The 19924-nt window shown below is 35.8% G+C and overlaps 1 protein-coding gene across 2 annotated transcripts; it reads left to right on the forward strand.

The window, feature by feature from the left end:
• The first annotated feature begins 241 nt into the window (after positions 1 to 241).
• LOC126075152 (killer cell lectin-like receptor subfamily F member 1) lies at positions 242 to 19922 on the forward strand. Of its 2 annotated transcripts, none has more exons than XM_049882407.1 (7): positions 242 to 787; positions 11911 to 12040; positions 14237 to 14335; positions 15253 to 15408; positions 16498 to 16637; positions 17067 to 17179; positions 19423 to 19922. In XM_049882407.1, the coding sequence occupies exons 1-7, from the start codon at positions 752 to 754 to the stop codon at positions 19529 to 19531; spliced, it is 783 nt and encodes a 260-aa protein (XP_049738364.1). In that variant the 5' UTR covers positions 242 to 751; the 3' UTR covers positions 19532 to 19922. The 2 variants fall into 2 exon arrangements, with proteins under 2 accessions (XP_049738364.1, XP_049738365.1); XM_049882408.1 differs by lacking the exon at positions 242 to 787 and adding an exon at positions 9883 to 10355.
• The last annotated feature ends 2 nt before the right edge of the window (positions 19923 to 19924 follow it).

Below are 19924 nucleotides of genomic sequence, written 5' to 3' on the forward strand. Positions count from 1 at the left end.
CAGGGAGCCGAGCTGCCAGGCATCTGAAGTCAATTAAGACAAGTCAGAATGAAAGCAACAGTCAAGCCTTTGATCACTTACTGTAAAAGTATAAGCAAAAAACTCAATCACAGATTTCTGCCAACCAGGTATAGGGTCGCTATGAGTCCGGATCTACTCAAAGGCAATGGGTTTGTTTTTTTATTTTAAATTTTTTAGGTAGCAGCTCTGGGGAAGGTCAGGTGGATCAGCAAAGGTTTGGGGCTAACTGCTTAGGGAGCATTTAAATTCTGCATTTTTACGGAAGTGGGAGGAGGCTAGGAGTGGAAAAGTACTGAGTAAATCAGGGTGGAGAAAGTGTTTTCAAGGCTCCTTCCTCTACCCTCTATCCTCTCCCCAAAAGGAGGTTTCAGCAGAAGCACCCAAACCAGTTGCTGTCGAGTACATTACAACTCACGGGGACCTTGTGTGTCAGAGTAGAGCTGTGCTCCACAGGGTTTTCAGTGGCTGAATTTTTGGAAGTAGATCACCTTTCTTCTGAGGCATCTCTTGGGCTGACTTGAACTTCCAACTTTTTGGTTAGCAGCTTTTAACTTTTTGCACCACCCAGGGACCCAGGCCTCTTCCAAAGACCCTCCATTAAGAAGCTTCTCAAAATGGCAACACCTCGACTTGGAATGTAGCTATGAGTATAGCCTGCCAAAAGGATCTGAGTATTTGACTGCAACTTCTTTCAGAGACTGCAGTGTGTTGGCTGTGCACCAAGTCTGGAATGAATAGGGCAGATTTTCCATGGGAGGCCCACGAGGTAATTGCCTGTGGTTGAATCTGAAAAATCACAGATAGGTTTTTGACCAAGAGCTGTATTCCTTGACTCTACCACCAGAAAGGGGACTATCTGGGTGGGGGAGAATGCAGACAGTAAGCAGAAGGAGTAAAAGGCTGACTCTATTACACTCAAGAGTATGCCTTTCAAATGCAGGGAGGAAGAGCATCCTGGAATTTCTTGAAGGGGAACTTAAAGCTGAATCATGCATCTGTAGCTAGAGGTGCCTGTTACTACAAGTTCCAGGAGGGATTCTCTGTGAAGTTGGGGATAGAACCTGGGTAGAACTGTGCAAATGAGTTTGATTCAGAAGAAAACATAAAGTAAGGAAGCAAAGGGCTGAAAGCCTAGAGAAAATAATACAGGTATAAGATCTCAGGCTTTGAAGGAAACTTAAAAATCAGATAAAGCTGGTATCCATCTGATAAAATACTCTCTACAGGAGATAGAAAATGTATCAGAAATTCGTTAAGCTGAGAGCTTAAGGCAACAATGAACATGTTATATTATTAAAATATAGTTTAAATCTTAGTAAATAAAGTACCATGTGTATAGTAAAAATAAGTAGATAAGTAACACCAGAATAACCTCATTGGCTTAGTATTAAATGGGTAGTTACATTGATGGTTCAGGAAAATACTGAAGATACTGTAGATAGAGGTGTCATTGAGATATTTGACTCAGTCTACCATAATATTACTCTACACAAGGTAAAACAGCGTTATTTATATTAGGTGCTGTTGGTCAGGAGAGAAATCATTTGCTATATGTCAAAAGGCTTGCCTTTGATCCTATATTGTTCGACCTTTTATTCATGCTTTGATTAATATGTCCAATTCATAGATAACACACAACTTGAATAGCTAACACATTAAATGATAAAATCATAAACTGCAAACAGTTGAAGTTCAGAGAGAATAAAGAATTTAACAAGATAAATCTATTAGGTACTAAAATCTTAACTGAAAAAGTAACAGGGTGGGAGGCATTAGTTTAATTTATAGAACTACAAGAACAAACAAGCAAACACACACACAAAAAAACCCCTCAAACACACACTAGGAGAAGCTCCGTGGCTACAAGTTCAATATGAGATGAGACTGTATCGAGATAACAAGTACAGTATTTATAACCAGGGCAGTGATAGTTTCACTTTACTCTCTGCCACTGGCCCAGTTCCTTGAAATGATTTTCACGTGATTGTTTTCACACCAACAGAACTTCCTTTTTGCTCTGTACAATATACTCGGGTCTCTAAATGCCTGCTTTATGAGTTCAGAGGGGGAACAAAGGGGAAGCTGAGTTACTTAAAGTCACAAATTCATTTTTATTTTTTTTCAAAGAACTGAGACTACTTAGCCAGAATAAGGAAATGGAGTACTGGGAATAAGTTTGCTATTTTCAGTTGTTCAAAAGCTGTCATGTTAAAATGATGTTAACACTTGATTACTGGCCCCAAAGGGAGACTTGATACAAACAGCTGGAAGAAGCATGCCTTAGCATCTGGTGACTTCCTTACCACTGGGGCTTTTCTACAAACTGTACATCTATTCATGGAGAATTTAGCTAAATTTAAATCATCTGATTAGTAGGTATCCTTTTCATGGATGAATTATTATTCTTTAGCAGGAATTTTTGGTGATTTTTGGCCTGGATGCTGATTCATTGTTGGTAGTTTTTTATTATTTGAAAAAAATGAGGTACCAATTGCAAGCAGGGCATATTGGTCCCATGGCCCAGGAAGTACATCATACTTCCTGGTTATACTTGAGCCGTAAAATATCTTACTCAACTTTCCAAAAATACACACGAAATACTAAATAAACATTGTACTTACTGCAGAATATTGTTATCAGTTTGATTTAGAAATTTTTATATTGGTACCATATTCCATGAAACACATCACATTCATGGGACATATTAGTCCCATGGCCTAGGAAGTGAATCACAAACTGTTTTCACTCCCAGAATAACTCATTTACTTTAATATTTCTGAATACTGGTAACTTGTACCTTCCCAATAACACAAAGGAAACAGTAAACATACTTGAAAAGCTTATCTCGCTGTATAGAAGACAAAAGACAAACGTTTTACACAATCACTCCTCCAGGAAGCATTCTGGAATCATCCCCTCATATTAATGGCTTTCAACATTCAAATATGGTGAAGATGAACTTCCTTGCTTTGAGGTGGTTGAACCAGTATCCCCCATGATGCCAGAATGTACTCGAGTGGCTCAAATGTCTGCCAATAAACCTCCAGGGCTGGGAAATTTAACTGGGACATATATGTCCCAGAGAATATGAAAAGGGTATATATACTAAGTTGATTGAAAAGCTCTATCCATACACACCAAGTAATCTTTTTTTAAAATTTTTTATTTATTTTGTTGTTGTTACTGAGAATACACACAGCAAAACGTACACCAATTCAACAATTTCTACATGTACAGTTCAGTGACATTGACCACATTCTTTGAGTTGTGCAACCATTCTTACCCTCCTTTTCTGAGTTGTTCCTCCCCCATAACATAAATTCATTGTTCCCTAACTTTCCTATATAATCTTTTGGGTTGATGTTCGCTATTTGATCACATATAGATAGATCATGAAAGAGCACAATGCTCAAGGCAAACATTCTTTACTAGTTAAGCTAAACTATTGTTTGGTTTTAAGAAGACTTCAGGGAATATTTTTGGTTTAAGGTTTAAAGATTATCTCAGAGCAATAGTTTCAGGGGTTTATCCAGCCTCCATGGCTCTAGAAAGTCCGGAGTTCATGAGAATTTGAAATTCTGTTTTGCATTTTCCTGCTTTTGGTCAGGATGCCTCTACAGAATCTTGGATCAAAATGTTTAATTGTGGTAGCAAGGCACCATCCAGTTTTTCTGGTCTCATGGCAAAGAGGCAGATGTTCATAGAGCAATTAGCCACACATTCCGTATCCTCCTCCTATTCCTGACTCTCCTTCTTCCTCTGTTGTTCCAGGTGAGTAGTGATTAATTGTTGTACCTTAGATAGCTGCTTGCAAGCCTTTAAGACTCCAGGCACTACGCAAGGAACTAGGAAGTGGAACAGAAGCACTAAACATGTTATTAGGCCAATTAACTGGACTGTCCCATGAAACCATGACTCTAAACCTCCAAACAAGAAACCAAGTCCCATGAGATGTTTTGTTGTACATAAGCAGGCTTAGCAGCTACTCTTTTTTTTTGTCGTTGTTGTAAGTATATCACATAGCTTTTGCCAATTCAAACTTTTACAGTTGTACAACTTCTTGACAGAAATGGCAATAATTGTCTGTGCAATCCTACCTTAATCAATGAAGTTTTTCCGTCACTGCTAACCATCCCCCCCAACTCCCTTCCTCCCACCCCTGGTAATCACTAATAAAAATTGGTCTCTATACATTTGCCTTTTTTTTTTTTTTGTCTTTTTACATAAGTGAAGTGATACAATATTTGTCCTTTTGTGATTGACTTAACTTCACTCACTATAAAGTCTTCAAGCTCCATCCATGTTGTAGCATGCATTAAGATTTCATTTCTCCTACTGGCTGAGTATATTCCATTGTATGCATGTACCACATTTTGTTTATCCATCTATCATTTAGGTTGTTTCCACATTTTAGCAATTGTGAATAGTGCTGAAACTAACATTGGTATATAAGTTTCTGTTTGAATCTCGGCTTTCAAGTCTTTTGGATCTGCACCTAGAAGTGAAATTTCTGGGTCGTACAGTAGTTCTGGAAACACTGGTGGCGTAGTGGTTAAGAGATACGGCTGCTAACCAAAAGGTCAGCAGTTCAAATGCACCAGGCGCTCCTTGGAAGCCATATGGGGCAGTTCTACTCTGTCCTATAGGGTTGCTGTGAGTCAGAATCGACTCTATGGCAACCGGTTTGGTTTTTTAGTTTTATGGTAGTTCTATTTTCAGTGTTTTGAGGAACCACCTGAAACATTTTGCATTCCCACCAGCAATGGTTAAGAACGTTCCAATTTCCCCACATCTTTTTCTGCCTTTTTTTTTTTTTTTTTTAATATTAGCCAATCTAGTGGAAGTGAAAGCATATTTCCTTGTGCTCATTGTGGTTTTGATTTGCATCTCTCCGAAGGCTAATGACATTAAGTAACTTTTTTGGTGTCCATGTGAATTTCCTCTTGGTGAAATGTAATCCAAGTAATCATAATTATGTCAGTGAGTGTTTTCATAGTGTTCAAAACAGGTTTTTTATAGTTGTTACACCCTGTCCTATAAGGTCGCTATGAGTTGGAATCGACTTGACAGCACTGGGTATTTGAAATAATTATTTATGGTTACTTGGATTTAAGATAAAGTTAGAAAAACTAGATTTAAAAGAATTCCAGTTCCCCTTTCAAAATTTACTATCTATCCATAAATCTGATGTTTCTGGAATAATATTGTTGTTGATGTTAAGTGCCATTGAGTCAGTTCTGACTCACAGCGACCCTACATAAATAGAATGAGATACTGCCCGGTCTTGCACCATCCTCACAATCATTGTTATGTTTGAGCCCATTGTTGCAGCCATTGTATCAACCCATCTCATTGAGGGTCTTCCTCTCTTTTGCTGACTCTTTACTTTACCAAGTGTGATATTCTTCTCCAGGTACTGGCCCCTCCTGATAACATGTCCAAAGTAGGTGAGATGAAGCCTTTCCATCCTCACTTTTAAGGAGCATTCTGGCTGTGCTTCTTCCAAAACAAGCTTGTTCATTATTTCTGGTAGGCCATAGTGTATTCAGTATTCTTCAACGACACCATAATTCAAAGGTTTCAATTCTTCTTAGATCTTCCTTAGTCATTGTCTGTTTTTGGCATGCATGTGAGGCAATTGAAAATACTGTGGCTTGGGTCAGGCACACCTTAGTCCTCAAAGTGACATCTTTGCTTTTCAACACTGTAAAGAGGTCTTCTGCAGCAGCTTTGCCCAATGAAGTGCATGTTTGATTTCTTACCTGCTGCTTCTATGGACTTTGATTGTGGATTCAAGTAAAATGAAATCCTTGACAGCTTCAGTATTTTCTCCCTTTTTATTGATCTAGTTGTGAAGATTTTTGTTTTATGTCAAGATGTAATTCATACTGAAGGCTGTAGCCTTTGATTTTCATCAGTAAGTGCTTTAAGTCCTTTTTGCTTTCAGCAAGCAAGGTTGTGTGATATACATATCGCAGGTTGATAATGGATCTTCCTCCAATCCTGATAAACATTCTTTATTTAGTCCATTTTTCCAGGTTATTTGCTCAGCATACAGATTGAATAAGGATGATGAAAGAATACAACCCTGATGCACACCTTTCCTGATTTTAAATCATGCAGTATCCCCTAGCTCTGTTTGAACGACTACTTCTTGGTCTGTGTAGAGGTTCCACATGAGCACAATTAAGAGTTCTGGAATTCTCATTCTTCACAATGTTATCCATAATTTGTTATGATCCACACATTTGAATGCCTTTGCATAGTCAATAAAACACGGGTAAACATCTTTCTGGTATTCTCTGCTTTCAGCCAAGGTCCATCCGAAATCAACAGTGATATCCCTCAGTCCATATCCTCTTCTGAGTCTGGCTTGAATTTCTGGCAGTTCCCTGCTCATATACTGCTGCAACTGCTTTTCAATTATCTTCAGCAAAAGTTTACTCGTGTGTGATATTAATTATATTGTTTGATCATTTCTGCATTCTGTTGGATAGGCATCTTTGAAATGGGCACGCATATGGATTTCTTCTAGTCAGTTGGCCAGGTAGCTGTCTTCCAAATTGCTTGGCATAGATGAATGAGCACTTCCAGCACTGAGTCCCTTTTTTGAAACATCTTAATTGGTATTCTATCAATTCCTGAAGGCTTGTTTTTCACCAATGCCCCCAGTACAGCTTAAACTTCCTTCTATACCATCAGTTCTTGATCATACGCTACCTTCTGAAATGGTTGACCATTGACCAATTCTTGTTGCTACAATGATTCTGTCTTCCATTGTCTTTTGATACCTCCTGTATCACTCAGTATCTTGCCCATAACCCAGCAAAAACCCAGTGCCCTTGAGTCGAATCCTTCAATGTTGCAACTCAAGGTTTGAATTTTTTCTTCAGTTCTGTCAGCTTGAGAAATGCCGAACATGTTCTTCCCTTTTGGTTTCCTATCTCCAGGTCTTTGCATATTTCATTATAATACTTTGTATTCTTGAGCCACACTTCAAAATCTTCTGGTCAGCTCTGTTATTTCATCATTTCTTCTGTTCACTTTAGCTACCCTATATTCAAGAGCAACTGTCAGAGTTTCTTCTGACACCCATTTAGGTCTTTCTTTCTTTCCTGCCTTTTTAATGACTTTTACTTTCTTCACGTATAATGGCCTTGATGTCATTCCACAACTTGTCTGGTCTTCAGTCGTTAGTGTTCGATGTGTCAAATCTATTACTGAGATGGTCTCTAAATTCAGGTAGAATATACTCAAAGTTGTAATTTGGCTCTTGTGGACTTGCCCTAATTTTCTTCAGCTTCAACTTGAATTTGCATATGAGCAATTTATGGTCTGTTCCACTATTGGCCCCTGGCCTTGTTCTGACTGACGATATAATACTTTGTCTTCTTGAGCTGCCCTTACTTACAGTACTACTCACTGTTATTTATTGTAAGACCCCTGTATTGAAAATAGCTATGTTTTGACGTAAGAACCAGGCAAAGATACCCCATGAGTAAATCAAACAGGATTTATTTATTTAAAGTGTATACAGAAGAAGAGTGAAGTAAAGACCAATCAGCAGTATTTTTATTTTATGCCAGATTGAGGGACAAATTTCTTGGTCCTAAATTTTACCAATGAACCCAGAGCTGGGAATGATACCATATAAATGAGTGAATGTCAAGATAAACTTTCTACAAACATGAGTATTCTTCTCTAGGAACAATTCTGCTTATAGTTGAGTCTGGTTATATGCCAGGGACCTCCTCTTTGGGCCTCATTGGTCTTGCAGTTATACAATATGACTTGATGATAATATAATCAAACATGTATATAATTCTTGTGCTTCACCAGAGCCTTCCCAGGTTAACAGCCTTGTCTAAGTATATTCACAAATTCAGGATTCCTGGACCTGAACAGAGGTCAAGTTCTCAGAAATCTCAAGGATCTGTGTTAACAAATATTTGGAATAAGTATATGGTTTCTCCTTCATGTGTTCTTTAATTAATTTAAACAGATCAAATTACCTCCAACAATGAGTCTGATTCACAAACTTAAAGACTATATGCTTAAATTTTTTCAACTGTATTTTTATGAAATGATTATACTTTAAAATTTTTGTCTGAAAAGAATTTCCGAATACTGCCTGGAACAAAATAATGTTTGGTAAATATTGCATGACTAGTAGGATGTTAAAATGTGACCATTCCTTTTGTTCAATTTTATTTGAAGTCATAAATGTCAAAAGGAATACCACAGATGCTAGATAATCTGTACAGAACATGTTAATAATTTACAAAATTGATTTTCAATCTTTAATCCATCATTGGCTTCCATAGTATATTAAGAGTTTATGAGTATATGAAGAGTTTTATAAAAGAAAAACCAAAATGGATGTCAGAAGAGACTATGAAACATGCTCTTGAATATAGAGTAGCTAAGCGAATGAATGAAATGATGAAATAAAAGATCTGGACAGAAGGTTTCAAAGGGCAGCACAAGAAGACAAAGTGAAATATTATAATGAAATGTGCAAAGACCTGGAGTTTGAAAACCAAAAGGGAAGAATATGATCAGCATTCCTCAAGCTGAAAGAACTGAAGAATAAATTGCCTTGAATTGCAATTTTGAAGAATTCCATAGGCAAAATATTGAATGATACAAGAAGCATCAAAAGAAGATGGAAAGAGTACACAGAGTCACTGTACCAAAAAGATTTGGTTGACGTTCAACCATTTCAGGAGGTAACATATGATCAAGAACTGATGGTATAGAAGGAAGTTCAAGTTGCACTGGAGACATTGGTGAAAAACAAGGCTCCAGGAATTGATGCAATACCAGTTGAGATGTTTCAACAAAGGGATGCAGCATAGCGGTGCTCATTCATCTATGCCCAGAAATTTGGAAGACAGCTACCTGGCCAGCTGACTGGAAAATATCCATATTTGTGCCCGTTCCAAGAAAAGATGATCCAACAGAATGCGGAAATTATCGAACAATATAATTAATATCACACATGAGTAAAATTTTGCTGAAGATAATTGAAAAGCAGTTGCAGCAGTACATCGACAGGGAACTGTCAGAAATTCAAGCCGGATTCTGAAAAGGATGTAGACTGAGGGATGTCATTGCTGATGTCAGATAGATCCTGGCTGAAAGCAGAGAATACCGGAAAGATGTTTACCCGTGGTTTATTGACTATGCAAAGGCATTCGACTGTGTGGGTCATAACAAATTATGGGTAACAGTGCAAAGAATGAGGAATTCCAGAACACTTAATTGTGCTCATGGGGAACCTATACACAAACGAAGAGGCATTCATTTGAACAGAGCATGGGGATACTGCATAGTTTAAAGTCAAGAAAGTTGTGGGTCAGGGTTGTACCCTTTCATCATACTTATTCAATCTGTATGCTAAGCAAATAATCCAAGAAGCTGAACTATATGAAGAAGAATGTACCATCAGGTTTGGTGGAAGACTCATTAGCAACATGCAATGTACAGATAACACAAACTTGCTTGCTGAAAGTGAAGAGGACTTGAAGCACTTACCAACGAAGATCAAATACCACAGCCTTCAGTATAGATTACACCTCGTGTACTTTGGACATGTTATCAGGAGGGACCAGTCCCTGGAGAAGGACATCATGCTTGGTAAAGTAGAGGGTCAGGGAAAAAGACGAAGATCATCGACAAGGTGGATTGACACAGTGGCTGCAACAATTGGCTCAAACATAACAATGGTTGTCATGATGATGTACAACCCAGCAGTATTTTGTTTTGTGGTACATAGGGTTGCTGACTCCGCAACACCTAACAACAACATGAGTGTTTGGAGATTAGGAAGTGAGACTTTCCTGAAAAGATCTGTCAGTGTACATTGTTCTGTGGTGAATAGCAGGAGAGGAACTTCTGTGTTTCCTTAAACCAAGTTAGAACTCTGAGAGTGGTTAAGTGCCCTCTAGGATTTGACACATATAGGAGATGATACCTTCAATATGAGAAGCTATGGTTAGAACCACATCTAATCACAGAGTAAAAGTGGAAGTGATAGGAGTAAGAATGACGTGGCTGAAGTGAATGTATCCCTTGGGCCAGGAGTTGATTCCATGAAAAGGAGCTAGCCATGAACCACTTAGAAAAGAAACCTGCCTACATGTACTTCCTGCAAGTCAACCCCAGTGAAAACAGACTGGCAGAAAACAGTGTGTGGGGTTTTGTAAGGAGGATTACCTTCATCATGCAAACATAGAATTTCTCTGCAACAGAATTTCCAAAAAACCCACTGAAGTAGTTCAAGAGAAAAAGAGAGCATCTGGAGTGTCAATACACTAATTAAAACTATCCAGGTAGGAAGACCTTTTCTACATGTTTATGTCTATTCCATTCCACCTTTACTCATTCCTGAGGGTGGGTTTAGGAGGCAGAAAGTGCTACTGGAGAGGGAAGGAGGAGCTCATATCAAACCCATCAAACTTGCTGGCCCTCTTGCAGGCTTCCAAACCCCAAACAGACCCAACCTTGGGGAGGGGAGATGTGTTAAATTAGGTAAATTTGGAAGTTAGATATTAGATTGGACTTTTCATTAGCCTAAATAGACAGAACAATATTTGCTACCTGAGAGAGAATGAAACAACTATAGGTACTTCTTGTGTTGTGAGAAAAAAGGCAGGGGCAGGAATTGCCTGTGATGTGAGAAAAAAGGTCATTTTGCCCACATGATTATCGATAAATACACAAAAAAGTTGGAGATACATGGTGGTAAAATTTATAGCAGGGTAGTAGTAACTAAAATAGTAGTAACTATTATCTGTGACCATCTAGATACAATAATCTAGGTTACCACAAAATTAAAAGGGTGATTGTGCAAATATTATTGATTTGCCTCTCCAGATCTGCTGCCCACCATCTATATCCTATTCTACCCTGGAACACTAGTCTGTTGGAATAACTTTGCCCTTTGGCTTTTACTTGTCTTTGGCCAGTTGGTGCTTGGCAGGAGATCAGAGGTCAGGGCTGAGGAGCCTGAGCCCCTGCCTGTAAGCCTGGATTGGCTGAGTTACTCTCAGGGCTGCGTGCTCTGTCCAGCCTCTTCTCCTTCAGGATTTTCCACATCAGTGAAGTCCATGGGGCAAAGGCTAAAGGAATAGGGTTTCTATTCTAGATTTGTCACAATGGCCAGGAATTTGGGATTTAGTTGCCAAAGTTTTAAACTGTTTTCTTTCAACTTATAAAATCGTATTTCCAGAATTACATTTCTCTTTTAGCCTGGTATCAAGAGGTGATAGAAAAGTTCTAAAACTAGCCTGTGGTGATAGTTACACAGTTTTATAAATTTGCTAGAATTTATCAAATTGCTTACTCACAATAGGTGAATTTTATAGTATGTAAATCATACCTTAATAAATCTGACTAAAAATAAAACTCGGTTTTCTGCCCTGCCTCATAGATATTGGGCATTGCCTTCAAGTAACAGAGAAGGTAATTGGAAAATATGATTTCTTCCTAAACTCTACATTGTACATTCAATCTTTTTATTTATTTATTTTTTTCTATTTGGGATGAGTCTTTAGAATGCCAAAAATTTGTTAATTTTTTTTCCTTTTCAAATTATATTATTGAATTATTAGCAATTTCAATTCCCTTGACTTTAGGGTTGTATCAAGAGAAAATTTTAAAAATACCAAATATGATCTTAGATTGTATGTGTGGAAGAGAGTTGAAAATTCATGTGTTATTGAGGCCATAGGAAATAAAAAAAAAACAAAAACCTATTTCCTCTGAGGTTTTCACCAATAGGTCAAACTGTGAACCTTTGTATGTATCTTGAGAGGACATCTTGAAGACAATCTCTGACTAGCAGCAGCTGTATTATTTTTTTACTTATTCCATGTCATACTTTAGAAAAGAGAACACATACATATATACACACACATGAAGAGGTCAGAGATGTCAGATGAAGAAAGATACGTGACACAGAATGTACAACCCAAGGAAAGGAGTTCCGTTCAAACATCCCAACTTAAATTTAAAGGTATGGAATTCAGTTTTGTTTTTGTTTTTCTAGTTGTTACAGATTATCCATTTCTAACATTCTGTTCTATTCTGTTTCTGGACTGTTTCTCTCTCTCTCTCTCCTTCTTGCTCTCCCTTTCTCCCTTCCTTCTCTTTTAATAATAATAATAATGATGGTTTAAGAATGGCAAGCCCTATAACCATTTAGGTAGCACAAACTGCAGGCTTTTTCTGTGTTCTTTTACTTAATCTTACAAAATTCCCATGAGATTGGCTTTCTTTCTTTTTAGAATTTATCATCTATATCAATGTGGGACTAATACTTCTTTGCTTTAAAATAATATTTTGTCTGGTATAATGTCTTAAGCATATGCTGAGGAATTATGTACTTTCAATTAAAATTAATAATTTAATATTAATGAATATTTAGGTCATCATTCATAAACATGGCAATTTTTAATGCTAATTTTTTACCTCAACTTTTCAAAGCTTTTAAACCATGTCTTCACCAGCTTGCCTCAAAAAATAAAGTTTGTCCACCACCAACCTACATTTTAATTTAACCCTAAAGCATACCCTTCATACACAACGAGAATCCATCCTGCCACTTTTATGTGATTTGGCAAAAAGAGGTAAACAGAAATGAAAGGCCCAAATAAACAGTCTCACGTATAGAGATGACATGTCCTGTGCTATAGCAAGACTTTTCCTTTTTAAATATTTCTCTTTTGATCTTCAGATCTTTGTTGATGTAGTACCCTTAAGAATACACTTCCCTACTTCTACATTTATGAAAATCCTGCTTAAATTTTGAGTCCTTGCTCAAATATCATTTCCATCATTAAAATCCATGAATTTCCTTAGAGAAACATTTGTTCTTACCGATGCCATCCCTTCACTTGAATTTCTATGAGAGCATATTTCACTGATTTCTCTTATAGTTGGCAGGATCAGGAAATACTTTAACTGTTAGGCAATGGCAAGTTACTATATTAAATGAAATACGCCTGTGTTAGGGAGTATGATTCAAAATTCAAGTAACAATTAAAAAAACAAAAGACAGCTACATGTCATTTACCCTGAATGAGAACAATTTCAATTCTTTTGACTTTAGGGTTATAACAGGAGAAAATTTTTCAAATAACAAATATGGTATTAGATTAACTTTGTGATTGTATATTTGTGTTTCTTTTCTTATACGTTGAAAATCTGTTTTGTATTATAATTTAAGAATCACCATAAAATAGCATTACCAATAATATGATTACTTAAAGTGGATGCAAATGCTTTTGCGGTTATTTTGTCCTCAGTCTGTATCCCACTAGATAACCCAGTCAAATGACTGTTTGAGAATCATTTGAAATAATGCCTTTATGTATATTGAAATCACTAACTCAATACCCAGTTAGATTCTTTTCCTTCATTTTGCATTCTATTGTTATGGATCATGCTTTTGTTTTGTTTGTTTTTTAATTTGGCTTAATTTATTTTATAATTATGTCAAACATCTATGTTTTCAAAATCAAACCTATGTACCAAGGTACTTTCAGAGAAATCCAGCTCCTTCCCACCCTGTTGCCTCCCTTCTCCTATCCCATTGCCTTCCAGTGGATTCCAATTCACAGCGACCCTATAGGACAGAGTAGAACTGCCTCATAGGGTTTCCAAGGAGCGGCTGGTGGATTCGAGCTGCCAACCTTTTTGTTAACAGCCGAGCTCTGCACCATCGGGGCTCCATTTCATGCATTAGGGAAGATTTTAGGATTTTTTTTTTTTTTTTTTAAGATTAAAGTAGTAAGACATCTGAAGCCATCCTTAGCTCCGATTTGTATTATGTCCTTTGAAAATGAAATGAATTTGAATAACGGGTGAATATTACATTAAAACAAATGATTAATTAAAAATTGCATATTTGTGTTAATACCTGGGAGAATTATTAGGTGCATCAGGTTGATAAGGTTTTCACAGATCAAAACCCTCAAACACTTAGCAATTTCTATGATGTAATACACAGTGTATCAGAGCTTACCATCCAGAGTATTATCATCATTAAATAAAACAAGTGTGTGTATTTGTATTTTTCTATTTACTTAGCCTTTATGCCTTGATTGCTTAATATCCATTGAAAAACAAAAACACTATATCCTACCCTTAAATTGTTATAAGTTCTTGGAAATGTACTTTTTAAAGCTAATCCATGTGTTTAATCTCCCAGATTGTTTGGTGATGTTGCACTGGTATAAAACTTTATTGGGAATATCTGGAATAGTAAATTGTATTCTGACCTTGACTTTGATCACTCTGACTCGTTTGGGTAAGTTAGAAGGTCTTAATTAACTAAAAATACGAAGGAAAAAAAATTTATTTTCCTCTTGTGACTCTTCATATTCATTCATTTGTTCTTCATTACATTAACGAAGATTTAATAAAATACTATACCTTACAGTATCTCAGACTCTATATTATACTCCAAAGTGATGATATGAGAATCTTATCCTCAAGTGGTGCAGAGTCTAATGGGGGAAAAACGTGTGTGTGTATATGTGTATATGTGTATGTAGAAGTGTAATTAAAAACAGGAAACAGATATATAAAGACTTTGTGTGTTGGTTCGTGATGATAAAGATGATGACAATAATAATGTGTGTGTGCATGTCCCGTAAGCAGGTATATTTGAAAACCATCTTTCTGAATTTCTTAAATGTTTATGAATAGGTAGAATTTCATGGTTTTTCTGAAATATGTTTATACACTTTATCTAAGGGTATATTTAGTTACTCTTCCTTATGTCCAACAAATGTTTACAGAGCAGTATTATTACAAATTCCCTAAATTAAAAAAAAAAAAAGTCATGGTGAAGACTCTCATATTCTAGTGGGATAAATACGCATTGAGCTATATGGTACAGTGTGCTAAATACAGCCTCAGACATTTCTATAAAACATTAAGAAAGCATGGAAAGACCATTTGTACTTCTGAGACCAGGAAGTTTGCTTTACTTGCTGCTGTATCACCAGTTCTTAGGACAATGCCTGGCACAGAGTAGGCCCTCAACAGATATGTGTCCACTAAATGAATTAACCATATATGATTTGAAATTATTTTCCAGTAAGTATAGTTATCCCTTCAGTTATTTCTGGCCCATATCATCAGAATCATCCCAAAGAATGTGTCACTGAGATGTTGCGCAGAGGAGATATTTCCCCAATGATAAATAATCCTGTTTCCAAGCTTTTCAGGGAGTGTTGCTACAATGCCCAAAAGAAAATAGTCCAAATATCACCCATGAAGAGGAAATTGGAAACCTGAAAGTGAATAGTGAAGCAAGAAGAAATATAAGTAATAAGGACACAGACCCCTGTGTTTCAAGAACTACAGGCCAAACAGGTATCTCTCCAGGCTTTGTTCTACACTAGGTTTAATAGTATGGATTCTCTAAGACCCCAGTGAACAGATGTGCAATAGATAGGCAACAGCTCAAAATAACCAATAAAGATTTGATATACATCCACTTTGTACCAAAAACATGACTGATTTTTTTACTTTTTTTAAATTTTTGCAATGGGGAGTGGAGCTATAAAAAAGAACTTAAGAAATAGCCTTTTCCCTCATGGAATTTAAAATCAAGTTTCCATATATATGGAAAGTCAATTACAATTATAAAGAAAAAAAAAATGATACAAACGGTGAATTTTATGCGATGTGAATTTTACCTCAATTAATATATATATACCTCAGTTTCTTTCAGTATTATACCAAAAATCTCAGGTATTTTCAATTTGAAAAGACATGATTTTAATTTAAGAAAATTAAATGACTTGAGTCTCTTGCAACTAGAAAGAGGCTTAAAAAAAGCCTTATTAACCTTAATATTTTTTGATATCAAGGGGGAGAAGCAGATACATACAAAAAATAAAAAGGGAGATTCTACAAATTTATATGGAAAAAAATTCTAAGTGGTATAGATAATATTTCATCTAATTTCCTAAGTAGCCTTAATGTAATAAAAAAAAAAAAACCTTAAATGGTTCACATTATTTTAGTCACTGTATTTCATGGCCTAAAAAAAAAAAAAAAAACCTTTATGTCTGAGTTTTGTTTCTTTTTACTAATTTTCTTAATTCTCATGAATTATCATTTGTATTTGGGGCATCTAATGAGATTCAACACCTTTTAAGGAATGATTTTATCACAGATCCACACTTATTTATATAACACATAAGATCTGTTCTTTCTGCCAATTTTTAGAAATGCATATATAATATGGAAAGTCTGGTGGCATAGTGGTTAAGTGCTATGGCTGCTCATCAAAAGATTGGCAGTTTAAATCCACCAGGTGGTCCTTGGAAACTCTGTGGGGCAGTTTTACTCTGTCCTACAGGGTCACAATGAGTCGGAATTAATGGCAATGGGTTTTGGTTTATATATAATTTTTGTTCCTCACCTCCCACTCCCCCCCCCACTGTTTCCTTATAGGATTGTGCCCATCAGAATGGCTAAAATATCAAGAGAAATGTTACTGGTTCTCTAATGAATTGAAAAGTTGGAGTGACAGTTATGGGTATTGCTCTGACAGAAAATCTCACCTACTAATAATACAGGACCAACTTGAAATGGTACGTGGCTTAGTATCATGGTAAGGGCATTAGCTTCCTTTCAATTAAAAATGGCGTTCCTCACATTTCTTCCCATCTGGGTTTAAATGATCATTTATCTTGATTACTGAGTTTTGGTACCCTTTAAATTTTGTACTCAAAGTGAACGCTGAGATTTTCGTTAGCAGCCGATTGCTTTAACCACTGCACCACCAGGACTCCAAGTCTTGTACTCATAGTGAGCGCTGACTCAGGTTAGTCTTGACTCTCAATAACTTGTAGTCGGTTTGCAAATACTGTATGCTTATATTTGTTTTTAGTAAGATATGAGTTGATTGCTATAAGAATTCCCAGGGAGAATGCTAGTTTTTCAATAAAATTCTAAAATCTTGATGTATCTGAATTTTTAAAATATTCTATTCATTTAGTTATTCATCACCCCCTTTTTAGGCTTTTATACAGAAAAATCTGAGGCAATCAAACTATGTGTGGATTGGACTTAATGTTACCTCCCTGAAGAAGACATGGACCTGGGTGGATGGTTCTCCATTAGATCCAAAGCTGTGAGTTTTTCCTAAAGGCGATCTAATTTGATTATTTTTGTATTGTAGGATTTGTCTACCTAAAATGCCTTTAAATTCACCACATTGGACTCTGAAATAATTCGCAGTCCTATAGCACTCAGAACAATGAAAAGTAATTTAATGTCCACTGGATTAATGATGAAGTCCCTGCATGGCTCAAACAGATAAAGAACTTGGCTTCTAACTGAAAAGTTGGAGATTCTTGGAAAGGAAGGCCTGGTGATGATTGGAAACCCTGTGAAGCACAGTTCTATTCTGATACACATGGGGTTGCCATCAGTTGGAACCTACTTGACAGCAACTGGTAAAACTAGGATTCATGATGGATATTTTGATTTGGTTTTCAAAGCAAAAGGATTTGAAAGAATAGTAGTTGTTTATTGTTCAAATATTATTCACACTTTATATGGAAAATTGGACTGAACCAATGTGGTCTTCTATTTTCAACATTCCCAATACTTATTTTAGTTATCATTATTGATTAAAAAAGCAGTGTATAATTTTTTATAACATTTCATAATGTTAAAAGAAAAGACAATAAATATAAAACTGAACAAAATAATCCAAAATTCTCTTGGTGTTTGCTTGAAATTAAGAATTTAAAAAATTTTCATCAACATATTTCATGTGTTCATATTTATTTTATAAGAAAATATTCAAATAGCTATACAAATAATTAAACAGGCAAATTAAAATCTTATTCTTCTGTGTAGTAAGCAGAGTAATGGTCCCCAAACTATCACCTCCTAATCCCCAAAACCTGTGACCATATAGCAAAAGACGTAATTAACTAAGGATCTTGAGGTAGAGATATTACCCTGGAGTATTCAGATGCACCTAGTGTAATCACAAACATCTTTAGATGACCAAGTCAGAAGAGGATGGTCAAAGAAAGAAAGTTTTCTGTAAAGACAGAATTAGAGATCAGAGTGATACGACCATGAGCCAAGAAATGCAGGTGGCCTCTAGAAGCTAGAAAATTCAAGAAACTCATTCTTTGCTACTATCTCCAGAAGGAACACAGAACCGTGTGCTCCTTGATTTTAGCCCTGTAAATCTCATTTCGGTTCTTGCATCCATAAGTGTAAGATGATAAATTTGCATTGTTTTAAGCCACTAAGTTTGTGGTAATTTGTTACAGCAGCATTAGGAAACTAATACACTGTGGTAACCATCTTAAAGATGCTTTTGTGCTATTTTCCCTTTACCCTTATTTTGTTATTAAATATTATTTATTGTCTATCTTATTGCTCTAACTTAAGGAATCTATGTATATTGATTCCAGACCTTATTTGGAATAGAGGATATAATGAAAGATCTGTGTCAGAAGGTAGAATTTTGTCACTGAACGTTACATGATCAATTACTTATGAAGTTGCTAAATTTTTTTTCACTCATGGCAAGTCTACTCAGCACTACCTTTAGGGTTGTTTTAACATTACAGTCTAGATCATTCCTAGGAATTTTGTTCAAAATATGTTCAATACAAAATTCTAATATAATTAAGTTGAGAAAAATGTATTCCCTAATATGAAAATTGAGTACTTATTTGCTCCATATCAATTGTGAGGTTATGTGCACTTCTTTCACAATTCTTGCTTGAGCTTTTATAGCATTCTGAATAAATCTCTCGTAGAAAAAATCACCAATACTACAGTATTTCATGAATAACTTTATTATTATATTTAACATATGTGATATTTTATAATACGTTATAGTATATATTTTATCATGACAATATTTTATAATGACAGTATAATTTCTTTACCCTTTTCATGGGTCAGTTTGTATATTGAATTCTTTAAAAACATCAATTAATTTAATTTTTATAACAATATCATAAGTTAGGTATTATTATCTCCTTTGCACAATTTGACATGAGACCAACAGAGGTTACGTGAGCAGTCTGTATAGACTTAACCTTACTTTTTAATCCAATTGAACCACAGGGAGCAATGGAAGGAGTCCTAGAACAGGAATATGGGGGAAAATTCATTCTTAGTGTTGTCATTCATGAACAGATTTTCTGGGACTCTGCCAGTCACAGAATACAATGCCACATTGCTGAGATAATGGTTAATGCAATGGTTAATGAGTCAAGGTATTTGAAATGTTTTGAAACTTTGGATTACTTTTTTGACTTAAGGGAGAGTATTAGCTGAACAACACAAATGAACATCTTTAGCATCAATGATTAACAATGCATTTATTCTCTTCTGCAGATTCGTCATAAAGGGACCAGCTGAAGAGAACAGCTGTGCTGCCACCAAAGAAAACAAAATTTACTCTGAAACCTGTAGCAGCGTTTTCAAATGGATTTGCCAATATTAGGGTTTAAAAAAAAAACGATAGTGGGATAATTAGCAAAGATTTTGATATAATATTCTAATTGTTAATCTTTTAGGAGTAAGCCTTTAAAAATGAAATTAAATGCCAAAATCGCTTTTCCCTCTGTCATTTCTGTTGGTCTTAGCTTCAGAGTAGCTCACGCTAATAATCTAGTATGTACCGTTCCAAATGTTTTATATCATAATATAATCCAGTGTGAGTCCATGCTTTTATATCTGGAATTTAGTTGTTGTTTATTTTATAACAAATATGATGAAATAATGTCTGCTTTTCTGTGTCTTGATTTTTCTGCTTTTAGGATCTTATGAAAATGTCTTATAGTTCTAAGGGTAGCATAATAGTGTGGACTTATATATACATATATATTTTAGCAAA

The sequence above is a fragment of the Elephas maximus genome, chromosome 4, assembly GCF_024166365.1.
Source record: "Elephas maximus indicus isolate mEleMax1 chromosome 4, mEleMax1 primary haplotype, whole genome shotgun sequence".
Classification (NCBI taxonomy): Eukaryota; Metazoa; Chordata; class Mammalia; order Proboscidea; family Elephantidae; genus Elephas; species Elephas maximus.

Coding starts and splice junctions, on each gene's coding strand:
- LOC126075152 (XM_049882407.1), top strand. CDS start 752: ATGAATAGGGCAGATTTTCCATGGGAGGCCCACGAG. Junction 16,638..17,066: donor TACAGGACCAACTTGAAATG/GTACGTGGCTTA, acceptor CCCCCTTTTTAG/GCTTTTATACAGAAAAATCT. Junction 17,180..19,422: donor TCTCCATTAGATCCAAAGCT/GTGAGTTTTTCC, acceptor TCTCTTCTGCAG/ATTCGTCATAAAGGGACCAG.